Below are 15385 nucleotides of genomic sequence, written 5' to 3'. Positions count from 1 at the left end.
GCTGATTCGAAAACTATTTCTTCTGCTTTTCACATCTCTGCACTCAACTGCTACTCTCACTGTTATATTTACTGACTGACTGGGACTCCTCCCCCTCAGGTAGACACTCAACTCCATCAGTTATCTCCCATTCTCAGTCCAAACTGCTTGACTTGGAGACACCAACTCTGCCTGGCTGCTCTCAATTCAGCTATTCATCTTAACGGTATGTAAGTTTAATGCATTTCTGACAGAAACAGACATGTCAGACAGTTTTCTATCAGGATGTTATGTCATGTTATACAGACTGTAGGTTTTAACTGTCAAGTGTGGGATCTATTTCACTTATTTTCTACTTCATGTAATGCTAAGATAAGTTAACGTGTATAATATAAAGTTGGCTTTGAAATAATCCATGCAAGCAATCAGGTATCTTCATGTGTGTGCATGTGATGAGCCAATGTAGTGTCAATCCTGTGTTAAAAAACAATGATCTGAGTTGTGATGATCAGAGATTATAAAAGTTAGACTGTACAATTACTGTTGTATGAATTTACAGCTGTCAGTAATATGGCAAAACACCTTCATGTGTACAGTAAATGTTTATTTACACCTTCATTTTATAACTCACATCAGGTGTTACTTATGTGTGGTGTTAACTGAGCATACTGAAAGAGCTGTGTATTTTTTTAAAATTTCAACTCATGCAATTTAATTCTTTTGTGAATATCACGGATTCATTCATTTTTTTATGTCATTGCATCTAGAGCTTATCAATTTGAAGCTTTACTTGAAGCCTTTAATTTTCAAAATAAAATTTTTTTTAAAGGTATTACCATTTCTGTTTATGTTTTCTTTTAGGGAGCACCTCAATGAACACGCACAAGGCTTGTTGGTATTTTTAAAATTAAACACAAGTTATAACAATGAAAATAAGCCCAGCATTTCTTTCTTGCCATGTATTTAGCCCAAAAGTCACAGAGTTGTAATTTCACTGTGATGTGATATTGTCTGTATCTGGAGTGTGTGAGTCTTACAGCTTACTTAGCGTTGACTGTTTCCTTTAAGGACCTGAGCTGAGATGCCTGAGTCTCCTCTCAGTCCCACGGCAGCCCGTCAAACCCCAGCCAGCAGCCTCCTCAGTCACACAGACAGTGGTGCAGGAGAGAGAGTAGCTAATGGGGACTCCTGCAGTGGAGTGAGTGGAGAAAACTGGCAGAGTCTCTGCCATAAGCAGGTACGTTCATCCTGCGACTCCTTATCTTCCCCCTCATCCACCTCTTCTTCATCCGTCAGCTCTCCCTCCTCCTCTTTATAAGCGGGAAACAGAACAATCTTAGGCAAACAGATGTCAAGAGAAATACCCCATAGCTGCATATTGGATATCCTCTGACAGGATACCAAACCCCGAGCCTGCAGCTCTGTTGACAGTGGCAGAGATTTCATAAGAGATCTGAACTGAGTTGGGAGTTGACAAGCAGAACTCTTGTTTGTCCTTCATTATTAGTTTGTGAGTCAGAGCCAGGGAGGAATAATTGTGCACAGACCCAGGTCAAACAGATGCAAGTGAAAGGCAAATAAGCATGGCCCAACATAATTTTATGGTTGTCTCTTGCAATTCCATCCCTGGTAATCTTTATCTAAGGGATCGATGAAACCACCAAGATAATGAACAGCCGGCCGACATTGCTTCCCTCAGTCTGCTCTCTCATCTTGTCGCTTTTCTTCTGTTCTTTTCTCCTAATTCGCTTTCTGAATCTACAATCGTAGCGGCCTTCAGCTTGTGAGCTTACAAAAGTCTCCCAGCACTGTAACTGCGTGATGTGAATTTTTAAACACGTTACTTTTTTTGTTATTTTCAGCTAACATAATAACTATATCAAGTGACAATGTCAGCACCGCAGCTGCAACATTGCCTGTCTGCCAGAGTGTGATTCCAGTCCTGAGAATATAATAACTACTTGATAGGAACATTTTCCAACCTGCAAACTCTACCAATGTTACAAATGCAGACTACTTTAAGTGAAGACGGGGTTTCTCTAAAAATGAAAGAAAAAGACCTCTATCTGTGATAAACTTCTGATCTAACTGTAGCATCCAGCGAACACTCTTCAAATAACTGCCTGGTGATTTGTAAAGCATGCTAATAAAGACAGCTATAGCAGTGTTTTCTTTAAAAGTACATTCATAAAATACAAACTTTAAGAGTAGGAATATGACTAAATATGTATATTTATAAAACTATCAGCCAATTTTTTGTAATCTGTATTATCGTGATAATTAATTGCTTACCTCGAAAATTGTCAAAATTATGTCTCCTTGTTTTACTTGAATAAAACTATTATAATTTATCAGGTTGTTAGGGACATTTGGTAAATTAGGTACCTTGTAAATTTTTACACACATAGGTGAGTTTTGTAAAACATTCTGGGTTTACTAGCAGGTGAAAGCACTATAAATGTAATGAATTAGTAGTCAAGCATAGAGGTTTAGATGTAGAGTTTAGTTTGGTGAGTAGACATGAGTTTAGGATTATGTTTTTGTTCATTACAAACTTGAGGTTCTTGGTGTGTTCTTGTTTCATTACATCCTGCAAGCTGCTGATATATTACTCCTATATGACATAAAGCCTCACTAAACCCTGTAAAGAATGGCCTTTGCCTGTATTTAATATTTGTATATGTGTAGAAAGGGAAATAATGCATTAAATTTACCCCAACAATCACTTGGTGGTATTGTTTTGTATTGTTTGTAATACAACATGCTGAATATGTAAGTGGCTTTTGTTGTTTCATAATGCAGTCATGGCAAATTGCCTGCTGCCTCTGTTTGACTACAAAGGGAGACGATCAGTCTTATTTGTCACTCTATCAGTAACAGTGCAGATCAGTTATTATTCTGTGAGTGTTTGCCATTATTAATATCCATACACTTCTATTAGGAGCCACAACAAGCATGAAATTGTGTTGCTAATTAACTGGTCAGCCTATCTCCCATCTCATTTAAGGTCAATGACACAATCCAGCATGATGATGTTCACAAAAGGTTGACAACACTGTTGTGTAATTGGAAGGATTCCCATTTGACGGTTATTACTGTTTATCACCTGACACTTAACTTCTGTCTCGCTCATCCTGTTGACTTCACTCTGTGGGCTGTGGCCCTTTATACCTGTGTCCTTTCTCTTCTGCTAGGTCTTTCTGGCGATGATGGCTCCTCAGCAGATGCAGCAGCTTCTGTCTCCAAACCAGCTGCAGGCTCTGATCCACCAGAAACAACAAGCACTTCTGCTCCAGCAGGTATTTATGCATCTCTGACATCGAAGTACTGCTGCTGCTACTAGCTACACCATGTCTTACAGGACTGTACCTGTAAAGAAGTATGGAAATATTAACCTACTTACTCTAGATAGCTTAGCTGAACTCCCAAGTAATGGTTAAGCTTGTCAGTTAGTTATCAGCTAGCAGTTGACAATTAGTCTGCTAAAGTAAACTAATTATTCAGTTAGCTAAGCGATACTTAGAAACACAAAACTGCTAGCAAGTCTGCTAAGTCATTTTGGTTAATGTTACTGTTACGTTAGCTAGTTAGACTTAATAATAATAACAATAATAATAATAATAATAATAATAATAATAAGACATTTTATTTGTAACCGCCTTTCTTGACACTCAAGGACACTTTACAAAAAAAATGCTGTTATTAGCATTAATAGTGCAGCTGAGGATATGAATACTTTTTGCTCACTAGCTCAGTGCTTTCAAGGCAAGCAAATATGTTGAGTAGTCTGCTTAGGCCAAAATACAGACTAAAATACTTTATTATAGTATTTTTGTAGTGTTTCTTAGTCAGAAATAATTTAGCCTACCTGACCTTCCAAGTTTGATAGCTAAGCTTGTCAGTTAGCTAACAGCTAGCAGTTGACAACTCGTCTGCTAAAGTAAACTAATTATTCAGTTAGCTAAGCTATACTCAGCATAAACTTTTACCGTGAGCAAAATGGCAATAGCTAGTTAGCCTTATTAGCATTAGCAACAGTGCAGCTGAGGATACAAATAACTTTTGCTCAATAGTGCTGTCAACGCAAGCAAATATGTTGAGTAGTCTGCTTAGGCCAAAATAGAGACTAATAGTGCTGTATGAATGCGATATGGAAAAAAACATATATCACGATATGGATTATTTTATATCACGATAACGATATATATATGACGATATACCACAACAAAGTATGTTTTCAGTTATTCTCTGAAAAGTTTGACAAAAATTTCATTGCTTACTTTTCTCCATGAAACTTTAACCTGTTGCCAAGGCTGGACCCGAATATTCGATCCCCATGGTGGTATGCAGATATTAATTTTGAGATCCGAATATTCGCCCCCTCCTACCTCCACCCCCCGTCGGCCGTTAGGAACCGAGCCGAAAATTCGGCTCTTTCCTCCGTTAGCTCACCGCCTCTGACCTCACGGACACAACCGAATATTAGAGTCATTCCTTCGTCCGTCCGTCAAATTACGCCGCCCCCCCTCGGACGTTAAGGAGGGGACCGAGCCCAGAAACTGCTATTCGGGCCAGCCCTACCTGTTACGCGTCCATCGCTCAGCACTCATGAGTTAAGTAACGTAAAGCATGTCGCAAACCCGCGTGAGAACCAGAGAACGTAAAGCAGCGTCATGTCGTAAAAACCACAACACGGAGTTTCTTTGCGAAAAATCTCTTTTTTATTCTTCTTTATTTTCACGTATATAAACTTAGAGTATGCATAGTGACAAGAAAACACTAATACAATCGTCGCAGGCTATTTAATGATAAATTTGCTGTACTAATTGATAAAATTAGGTTAGAAACGATAGAAACGATAGAAGAGGAATGGCAAAAATAATTTAGCCTACCTGACCCTCCAAGTTTAAAGGCTTGCTTAGTAGACATACAGACATTTTGACTTGCCAGAGCTGGAAAACCACAGGTGAAACATCCAATATTGTTAAAGGCTGTGCTCTTATGCTAGCCCTTTTTTGTTCCACCCTCCGAATGCCAAAACATAATTTATCAAAGCCAGAAACTGTAAAAACACAAGCAATCATCAGAATTTCTACTTTTCACTTTCACTTAATCATTTGTGTGGATCTGTCAGGAAATTTAACCAAACAAAGTTTAAAGTTCATGTAATAAAATTGACACTTAAACAAAATTACTTTATTCTGTGTCTCACTTTAAAATTTTGCTAAATTGACCATCTGCATTTGCCAGATCATGTAAAAACAAATAAAATGGCACGCTAAGCCATTAGTGACTGTGCTGTGACCAATAATCGTGACAAAACTTGTGTGACTTTTCGGCTGAACTGCAGGCGGTGTTGACACAGAGCAGAGACGAGTGTGGAGACAAATGAGAAAAAAATAGTTGACTTAAAAAAAATCCAGCATGGCTCAAATACAGCATGCAGTTGTCAGCAAGTCAGCAAAGAGAATGCATTCACTATGGTAAAATTACTGTAATGCTGATGTGTAGAGTAGGATGAATAATGTCTGGTTTGTAGAAGTTGTAAAAATGCAAATAATGTAATATTAATATCTATAGTCACATTTTTTCCCAGTATTGGACTTATGCTTTCCATGTTTCATTTTTCTGTAAAACAAATAGCCAGAGAAATGTAATTTTTACACATTCTTTTGATGATTTGTGACATTGTAAGTTGCTAGTTCTTCTAGTCATGGTTGTGTTGTATTTTGAAAAATGAGCTACAGTGAGTGAAAATGCGACAAGAGCAAAGACTGTTTGAAAAAACTATTTAAAAAACCCTGTTTGATCTTTGCTTAATTGTATAAAATAATGCAACTTTGAAATAGTGAAATTTCAGCATAAATATTGTTCTGTCATTTTTTTGGCCATTTTAAATGTTTAAATGGTGATAATAGAGTAATAATACTTCATCACCCATTTCATAGCAACATCTGAAAGAGTTTTACAAGAAGCAACAACAACAGATTCAGCTGCTTCAACAGCAATCCAGCAAGAAAACCAAAGAGGTAAATGCTCATTCTTCTCTTCACACTGTAGATTGATGCATGTATAAAAAAATTAAAATATTTCTGATGTCAAAATTGAATGTGTGGGTTGAAAGTAGTGAAGATCAGACAGAATTATCTACTGAGGAAATAATACATTTATATCCTTTTTGTTTGTTGACTTGAGAACAAGGTTTTTCCAGCAGATATTTGGATTCAGGTTTTTATTTTTGAATGTGAAATGTAATCATCAGAAATCTCTGCCCCTGATGAAATAACTGGATCAATAAAATACCCATATTGAATTGTTTTTAAACCCAGTTGACACACTGATGTAAATCTATGTTTTTGCTATATGATGATATTACTGGTCTAAATTTAAGCACTAAGCAGCTGCAAGCTCCAGATCATGAATGCACTGACTGACCTCACAGTGATAAAGAGTTTGAGCCTGTTTGAGTTGAAATGTCTTCTTCTCTCTGTCCGTCCTGCAGCTTCCTGCACAGCAGCTCGTGTTCCAGCAGCTTCTCCAACTCCAGCAGCAGCAACAGCAGCTCCTCCGGGCTCAGAGACCAGCGCTGACTTCTCCTGCCCTCTCTCCAGGTCTTTACATTAAACACCAATGTTTTCTGTGTCTTCTATGTTTTTGTCTCTCTCAGCTTCTGTTGATAGCAAGAGGGATATCAAGTGTTTAATTTTTTATGCGATTTCTGTGATTTTGAGGTTGTATTTAGGAGCATGTTTGCAAATTTGCATTATAATTGACAGTAGAAATGCTGTATTGTTATATCATAGGTAGACTAGTGTCCTGTTCAAATGAACATGAAAGCAAAACTTAAAAATAGAAAATTCCTGTCATAGTATAAAATTGTGGTTGTTATAATATTCCTGGATTACACAGATGAGGTAACATGAGGTCATGAAAATAAGCTGTTCTGTCCATGTGTTCTCCAGAACTTTGAGGTGGGAATAATTGGAAAAGCAAAAATAAAGAAAATGTGCACATGAAAAAAGCAACGTACTCATTGTAAATTCTTGCAATAGTTCTGGAAATATATGCCACAGCTACTTGCAGTTTCCTCTAATTTGTCATGTTTCAGTTAGTACTCCATCTTTCTGTTGTGTCCTTAACCAACGAATCAAACAAAAAAGTAACATTACACTTTCTGGTTTCTTTAATCTTTCAGCTTGTCTCAGCCCTGCAGAGATGCAGCAGATATGGAAAGAACTCACATTTGGAATGATTGAAGATAAAACCATAATAAAGGGCAGCCAGGACTCCTCTGCTCCCAAAGTAATGTCACCTAAAGTCACCATTAGACAGACCAGTGACCAGCAGCCTCTGTCTCCTCACAGGGCGGAATGGTGAGATTTATCTGTCTGTGCTGTAAACAGATTTCAGAGCTTAAACGATCCTGCCTTTTTGTAAACATCAAAGACTTGTCATCTGTAGACATTTTCACTCTCTGAAGGTGCGGGCGGGGACGTGTTTGCTTTTGAGACTTCACTTTTAATTCCCCTTGGGACGATATATTTTGTGTTGTTTGTTTGCTTTGTGTTCCGCCACCTGAAGTGGTTCAGCAAAGAAAAAGTTTACATGACTACAGTACATGTCCCAAATCAAAAGTAAATAGTTTTCCATTTATTTTTCAATGCTCCCTTCCACCTCTCTCTGTCATTTCATAAAGAAAACAAAACACTCATATCTGTTTTATTGCTGTTTTGTTGTCTGGCTGCTGTGGTTAGTAATCATGACAGTGCTTTTTTTTTTTGCCTTTCCTTCTCTTCTCTCGTTCAGCACTGTTAAAGGTGATCGCACTGCCTCACATGTCCTCTTCGGTCATGGTGTGTGTAACTGGCCCGGCTGTGAGTCAGTCTGTGAAAACTTCAGCCAGTTTATCAAGTAGGTTTTAACCTCATCCTCATGCGGTTCATTTTGGAAGTCCTATGTCATTTCTCTATTGTGACTCTAGTAAAGTCTCTAGTCCAGCGTCTGTTTTTCTGAAAAATTTAATTGTAATAAATCCACAAATCAGGAAGATTGTCAGTGATATTTGTGAGTAATCTGATGAATAGAGTCTGTTTCAAAAACTCATTTGTTTTGACTCGTTTGTTAAATTACAATTTTTCATTGCCTCATGCAGGTAGCCAGAATGAAAACAAACAAATCATTGTGTGTGAAAACATAAAAAGAACGAAAGTGACGTCAGTATAGAGCAACAACACCATTAATCGATGTTTTATCCCTTAGATCCACGAGTGATTGGACCCTACACTCTTCCATAAGTGGGTCAAAAATGACCTGTATAAGAATCAATGTGTTTTTATGCCATTTTGGTCATTTTGGTTAAGGATAATAATTTGTGTTATTAAAACACATTTTGATGTTTGAAATATGTTTATTTTTCACTTCATATCAGATTTTGAAGATTTTGTTAATTGAAAAAAAAAAGAATATTACACAGAACAGCGATAGAAGAATGTCAACATCCATTTTGTTGACATTTTTCCACTCTTTTCCTCCAGCTGTTGCTGCTCTCTGTCCCTCCAAGTTTGTGCACAGCATCACCTCTTGTATGATACTGTCAGTGATAAACAGCTTGGGTAGAAATACAAACATTACAGTGTCTTTAAAAGTATTAAAGGTAACTAAATAATTAAATAGAATTATATCAATAACATGTTTTTTGAGGAATACCTGGAAAATGAAATAGCAGCTTTTCATTACAAAGATAATGCCAGAAAACGACCTCACTGGGTCATTTTTGACCCACTTATGCATCAAAGGGTTAATGCTTGTTTTGAGTTGCAACTCAGAAAACAGGTTACAAATTTCATTTAGTGTGCTGATTAATTTTTTAGGATTCTGTAAAAAAAAAAAACTTCCAAACTGATGCTTATCTTTACAACACAGATACTAAATAATAATATGTAAAATGGGTAACTAATTGAGGCTGTTGTCTGGAACCTTTAAAGTAGTCGCAATGGATTCTAATGCCAAACACGTAATAAAATACCACAAAATATCCTACAATACAGTCCTTTCAATTACTGATGATACATATTTTCAAAAAAAAAATCATCATTTTACCAATGAATTATCAGTCAATACATTTCTGCACACCTGAATATGTGACAGGTCAATCGGAAGAATATATAACTTGAAAAATAATTTAAACATCCTTGCACATTTGCTTACTGCTGCAAGTTTGCAATGTTTTGGTCTGTTACACCTCCATCCATTATTAGAAATCATGAAATTCATTACAGCACAAGTGGTCTGAGTTAACTTTCTGTGGCCGTTTTGATGCACCTTGACATGTTTGTTTGCTTTGGCCCTAAATCGTCATCATTGGAATTTATTGTAGCCTCCATGAATCCAGAGTGACTACATCCAAGCTGCTGCTTCTCTTTGTAAAAAAAAAAAAAAGCAAGCAGCAGGAACATTTCCAACGATCCCTTCTCGTTATATTTGATGGAGAGAAGAAAGATTCTCTGTGGAGCTTTTCTTTATATTCTCCCTGTGTTTGTTTAAGGCACATAGGCAGTGAACACACTCTGGATGACAGAAGTACAGCCCAATGCCGAGTCCAGATGCAGGTGGTTCAGCAGCTGGAGCTTCAGGTGAGCATGAGGATGAAAAATTTTCTGTATTCAATGACAGAAAATTTTGCAGCACTTACTGTGGTTCAGGGTCAAAAAAGGACAAGCCTGACAGTGAGATATTAAAAATAAATCAGGTATTGACTCATTTGATTACAGTCATGATGCTGTTCTCTTTCCCACTCTTTTTCGTGTCAACTTGCTTATTTTAATTTATTAATGTATGTTATTGACGTTTAATTGACTGAATGATTAACTGAGAAAATAACTGACAGAGTCATAATGTAAACAATTGTTTCAGTCTTGATTGCTGGTGTTTTGAGAGGATTTGACTGAATATCAACCTAAAATGCACATATGGCAAACCTTCCTACTGGCCTGTATTTGGGGGGGGCAGGTTTTGTTAATTAATTTTGTGAGTTTGTTATACACAGATTGTTGATTTTTTTTTTTTTTTTAAAACAACATTAGTTTGAAACATTGGATTCCTTTCCCACAATATTTTACCATCTCCATACTATGGGTAAATATTCCTGTAATGTTCTGCCTCTTTCCTGATGTTTGACACAGCAGAATGTATCTGGTTCACAGCCTTCCAATAATCTGTGCTCAGTGATTTTGACGTGACACCATCCGCTATGATTTCCTCTTCCTCTCTTTTTCACCTCGAACAGCTCTGCAAAGAACGGGAGCGTCTGCAAGCAATGATGGCTCACCTGCATCTGCCATCTTTAGAGGCTCAGTCGCTCTCTGCACCCACACAGTCGCCACAATCTGATAGGGCTGCTGACCCTCGCGGCCTGCAGGTAGGTAGTGTGCAATAATAGCTGTGTGGACAATAGAGGCTGAGTAAATGAGCCGTAAAGTTTACCGCGGTACAGATCTGTACGGAAAACTCCAAATATGAGAAGGAAATAACAGAAAATAACATGTGCCTGGCTGCAACCTCATCCTATCCAGCGCTGATAAAGACAGTGCCAGACTGTAATTGACGCGGAGAAGTCTTACAGTTGAATGAGTTGCAAAAGCGTGTTGGCATTTTCTTCAAAATAAAAATACATGGCTTTGAGACAATCTTGTATGAGATGAAGGTCTGAAACATTTGAACCTGCTGAGAGAAATTACACCAGATTGAATCACATGTGTATTTCTGGGATGAGTTTGGAAACCTCTTCACTCAAACTCTCACGTCACTTTTCCTCTTTTCCCTTATGGAGAGCTCCATTCTTCCTGAGTGTGACTCTGCATGATGTATAAACTACTTCCCCTCTCTTTGTTGTCCAGCTGCTGGCACCAGATGGATGCCATTGTGTTTTCAGACAGCAGACATGCTCTGATAATGTGGAAGCTAATCATTTGTTAATCTTGCAAATATTGCACCATAATCACAACACTCACCAAACAATTTCACCCTATAATTAACAGTAATTGGCTTCCTCCTTATTGTGATATTAGTGGAATCACCTCTGAAGAGGCGAATCGAATCGCTCTGTTACACTCTGTTAAAAATCTCCCGCTCTGTTTTGTTTCTCCGTCAGTCTTTCCAGTCCTCTTGTTCCTTTGTTAACTTGGATCATCCACTTTTGTCGCTCTCAGCTCGGCTCGGTCACCGTCAACAACAGCTTCCCCTCACTGAACCTGTCAGACTCAGCCCAGGTGTCGCCCCAAACTCTGGACCCTGCCAGCACTCCATCGCAGAGCTGCGAAGAAGAGTCCCCCACCCATACGTCATGTGCTGGGGCCATAAGACGCCGTCACCACCCTTTGGTTTACTCTCTGTCTTCAGGTGAAGTTAATACCCAATCAATACATTTCTAGATTTCCTATTTCACTTTTCACTCACTCTTTGTTTAAAAATCTTGTTTCAGAAAATGAGTTTGAGCTTTACAAGAACACTGATATCAGACCACCGTTCACCTATGCAACACTGATTCGCCAGGTATGATCAATGACTTATAGAACAGCAAAACATAACCTTTGTCTTTGCTTGTCTTTAAACATTGTAAACAAATGAAAAAATGCTATACAGTCATTTGCATTTAAGCATTCGGAATTGCTTGTGCTTTTGTGCGCATGTTATTGTTGGGGGCCATAAATAACCTTTTTATAGTCTTGATTGCCATTCAAGCTCATTTATTTGAATAACCGGCCTGCAGCCAAAATAATTCATTGATTGACAGAAAATTAATTGGTATCAGTTTTGATAGGGGATTAATTTGTGTTAAATTTTCTGTCAAAAATGCAAAAACATCTCTGCTTTCAGGTTCTTTAACAACAAATTGTGATGCTTTTCATCGGTACCTTTAACAGGAAACCGAATATCTTTTTGGAGTTTTTCAATCTGGCAAAAAAGGGCGTTCAAACATATATAGGCCCAAACATTGTAGACATTTTACAGAACAGAAAAATTAGTAAAAACAGTTTAAAAAAAACAATATTTTGTGTATGAATGGTTAATGAAAAAAAATGTTCCATCCCTTCACTTTTTCTTTGCACAAGTGCAGACAGTTACTGAAATTAATCCTATAATAAGCATTTTAAGTGGCAAAATATTGATTCATCGAGGGTGAAAATGATAAGCCTGCACCCGAGTTGTGAGTGTGCCGCTTTACCCTCCTTCATGGATTAGACATGAAACAGCCTGGGCTTTAATTTGATCCTGTAATGCGCTCCAGTAATTTGTTTCCTCTCCACCTACAGGCTATAATGGAAGCATCAGACATGCAGCTAACACTCAATGAGATATACAACTGGTTCACGAGGACGTTTGCTTATTTCCGACGCAACGCTGCCACTTGGAAGGTATCACACCCGCAGATAATTAACTCTGTGATCCCACTGTGTGTCATGCCTGATTTATGCAGCATGGATTCAGTAACATCTCCTTCACTCTGATTTCCTCTGGATCAGAACGCAGTTCGCCACAACTTGAGCCTGCACAAGTGCTTTGTGCGTGTGGAGAACGTGAAAGGCGCCGTGTGGACGGTTGATGAGGTGGAATATCAGAGGAGGAGATCCCAGAAGATCTCAGGGTACAGTAGATCATCCTGTCTATCACAGGGTGTCTGAGTAGGCTGGCTAATAATTATGTTGTCATATTTGAGATGTTTTTGACTTTCAAAACAATCAATGATACCACTGCATTGGCAAAAAAATGCAGAAGTTTTTATGTTAACATATATCTAAACTAGAAAATATGACATATTTTAAATCTTTTTCGACCTTAATTCAAATATACAAGGCCAAAGGTATGTCATCAGTATTTCTTATAGCTGATGGAGTAGAAAAGACTGGAACCCACTGTTTGATAGTATTTGTTAGTACTGCAAGCAGTTAAAGTTAATGCCAGTTTAAAACGGTCATAATGTAAATGTATATCTACACTATAGTACTATATGCAGTCCTGTCCAAAGCACATCCTGTGTCCTGTGTGTACACCAAAGCAAATCTATATTTCATATACAGTGTTGCACATATTTATTTATTGATTCTAGGTTCTAATAAATATATAAATATGACTGAAAAAGTTACGACAACACTTTCAAATTGTAATGAATTATTTGTCATCATGCTGTGGTTTTCAGAATATATTGAATGTATTGATTTGCCTGTCATGAATTATACCTTGATTGTGTCTATTTTGACATTCTGTTACCTTTGTTTTACCACAGGAGTCCGTCACTGATGAAAAATGTGTCCTCCAGTCTGACTTTTGGAACCGTTCTGAATGCTAGTTTACAGGTAAGAAGGACAATCTGTTTCAGTGTCCCACCTCCTGATGGCAGGAGGTTGACCTGGTTGAGATGTGCTCACTGTTTCATTGTTAATCAATCTTGTTCGTAGACCGCGCTGGCAGAGGCATCACTGCCCGGATTCAAGAGGGAAAATGTGAACCGAAGCTCAAGGTCCCAAATACAGGACAACAAAGTGGTGGACACACACAGAAACCAAAACTTCTCTCCACAAGTTCAGCAGTGAGTTCCATTTGTTGTCAGCTCCAATAATCTGTGCACTAATGTGCGTCAAAAACGGATTGAAATGTCTTTGCTTTTGCCTTTTGCAGAACACTTTTCCTTAAAGACGAAGAGCTGAATGCGAATGAACAAGACTGTCTGCTGCCGACGGTAAAACCAGTCAATCTGCAGCACAGTGTGACTGAAAATGATGAGGAGCACTTGTTTGACCTCGAATGACCCTCTGCAGTGTTTGCAATAATACATCATAAAGCAGCAAGGTAGACCATCAATGAGCATCTTGGGTCGTAGGACGTACAGTTTGCAGTAATCCTGTACTGCTGTGACTTGAATTATGTATCTTTTGTGGTGTCAGGCAGCCTGGAATTCTCACCAAAATAAGAGCATTTGATCAGATACACATATCCATTGGGCTGTTCAGAATTTTGTTTATTCATTTCAGCATGAATAAACAAATGCACACTATTCACATGCACAATTACTGTTTGTATGTGCACAAAATGCATAAACAAATGCACATAAAATATGAATAATGGTTGATATAAGTATATACAGGAAATAAGTATCTGTCAGTATCTAAATATCTGGAGCAGTCCGCTTTTTCTCTTGAATTTCAACCTTTCAGCAGAAGTAAGTGGAATAGAGTGTCACCTGCGGTTTCTGTCCCGATTAGCTATTTTTTTAGATCAACTTGGGAGTTTTCTTTAAAGAACATATAATTAAGCGATGACAAAATGACAGTTAAGTACAACTTTTAACTGTATTTAAAAGTGTTACAGTTTAGTCACCTTTGAACCTCAACATTTTTTAAATTTTTCATATGTACATGATATTATAAATTCTTTTTCAAAAGACACCTCACCAAAAAAATATTCAGATCAGACAAGCATGCACACAAAGCCCAGTGATATCAATGTAAGGGTGTACACACTGAAACATACAGTTTGGGAGAATATATATAGGTTTAAAAAAGTTTTTTTTTTAATTTTTTTTTTTTACCATGAACAAATCCTTTCTCTCGTGTTATAAAATGCATTAAAGGCCAAAGTGAATATTCACAGAATTATGTATTACGGCATAGAAACTAATTTGATGATCGATGATGTTCTGTTTATTTGTTGTAAATGTCTACATGTAATAGAATGAAGCATAGAGAAGATAAATCCCACTTTAAGATGTAGATGTGTCTACGAAATTGTTAAAAATGTACATTTTGTGCTGTTTCTCCTTGTTTTCTCAGTTTGCTAAAGTGGATTTAGTTTTTTCTAAAGCAACATCAGTATGTCGTATGACTTTTTTTTTTACTTGTGTGCATTAATTCCAGTTGTGTGTTTCTACTGAAATAAGGAATCCTCTTTTATTAAGGTTTGACTATGAAAATAGATGCTGAGCACAAAGAAAAATCTGTATAAAGATCTGTCTGTAGACATGAGTCCAATGTTCATTATTACTGTGCAATAAATATGTAAACTGTTTAAAGTTGCGTTAATTATTTTGTCATCTACCAGTATAGATACACACTTGGTTTCCCCAATGAGTTTTTTTTTCATAGTATGAGAAAGGATTAAATCACATTTCTTGAATAAATAAACTTGTAGTGTCATTACAATTGTGTCCAGTTCTCATCGATACAGCTGACGTACTGCATCAAAAAAAAATTTTCATATTTTTGACTGATAGAAGACTTTTTAATTTTATAGTTCAGAAAATTTACTTTAACCCTCCATGGCACACAGATGTAAATTGCAATATCTATTTGAAAATGTCACATAGCACCTATTACTACCTGAATGCAGATAAACCCTACATATACAACACCCA

The 15385-nt window shown here is 37.3% G+C and overlaps 1 protein-coding gene across 1 annotated transcript; it reads left to right on the top strand.

Moving 5' to 3' along the window:
* The first annotated feature begins 1052 nt into the window (after positions 1 to 1052).
* Positions 1053 to 15049, top strand: LOC111579529 (forkhead box protein P2-like). The gene is made up of 15 exons (XM_035955684.2): positions 1053 to 1216; positions 3174 to 3278; positions 5928 to 6008; positions 6482 to 6590; positions 7175 to 7352; positions 7786 to 7890; positions 9524 to 9611; positions 10265 to 10396; positions 11187 to 11376; positions 11459 to 11529; positions 12291 to 12392; positions 12501 to 12622; positions 13262 to 13331; positions 13434 to 13564; positions 13654 to 15049. The coding sequence occupies exons 1-15, from the start codon at positions 1061 to 1063 to the stop codon at positions 13781 to 13783; spliced, it is 1770 nt and encodes a 589-aa protein (XP_035811577.2). The 5' UTR covers positions 1053 to 1060; the 3' UTR covers positions 13784 to 15049.
* Positions 15050 to 15385: the final 336 nt, after the last annotated feature.

This window comes from Amphiprion ocellaris, chromosome 3 (genome assembly GCF_022539595.1).
Source record: "Amphiprion ocellaris isolate individual 3 ecotype Okinawa chromosome 3, ASM2253959v1, whole genome shotgun sequence".
In the NCBI taxonomy this organism is placed as follows: Eukaryota; Metazoa; Chordata; class Actinopteri; family Pomacentridae; genus Amphiprion; species Amphiprion ocellaris.
Note: the sequence above shows the minus strand (reverse complement) of the source record. Positions and strands in the feature narration are given on the sequence as shown.

Bases quoted from the DNA above. Each gene is read 5' to 3' on its own strand.
- LOC111579529 (XM_035955684.2), top strand. From the start codon at position 1,061: ATGCCTGAGTCTCCTCTCAGTCCCACGGCAGCCCGTCAAACCCCAGCC. The intron at 7,891-9,523 runs GTAGGTTTTAAC...TGTTTGTTTAAG, and splicing joins AACTTCAGCCAGTTTATCAA to GCACATAGGCAGTGAACACA. The intron at 11,377-11,458 runs GTGAAGTTAATA...ATCTTGTTTCAG, and splicing joins GGTTTACTCTCTGTCTTCAG to AAAATGAGTTTGAGCTTTAC.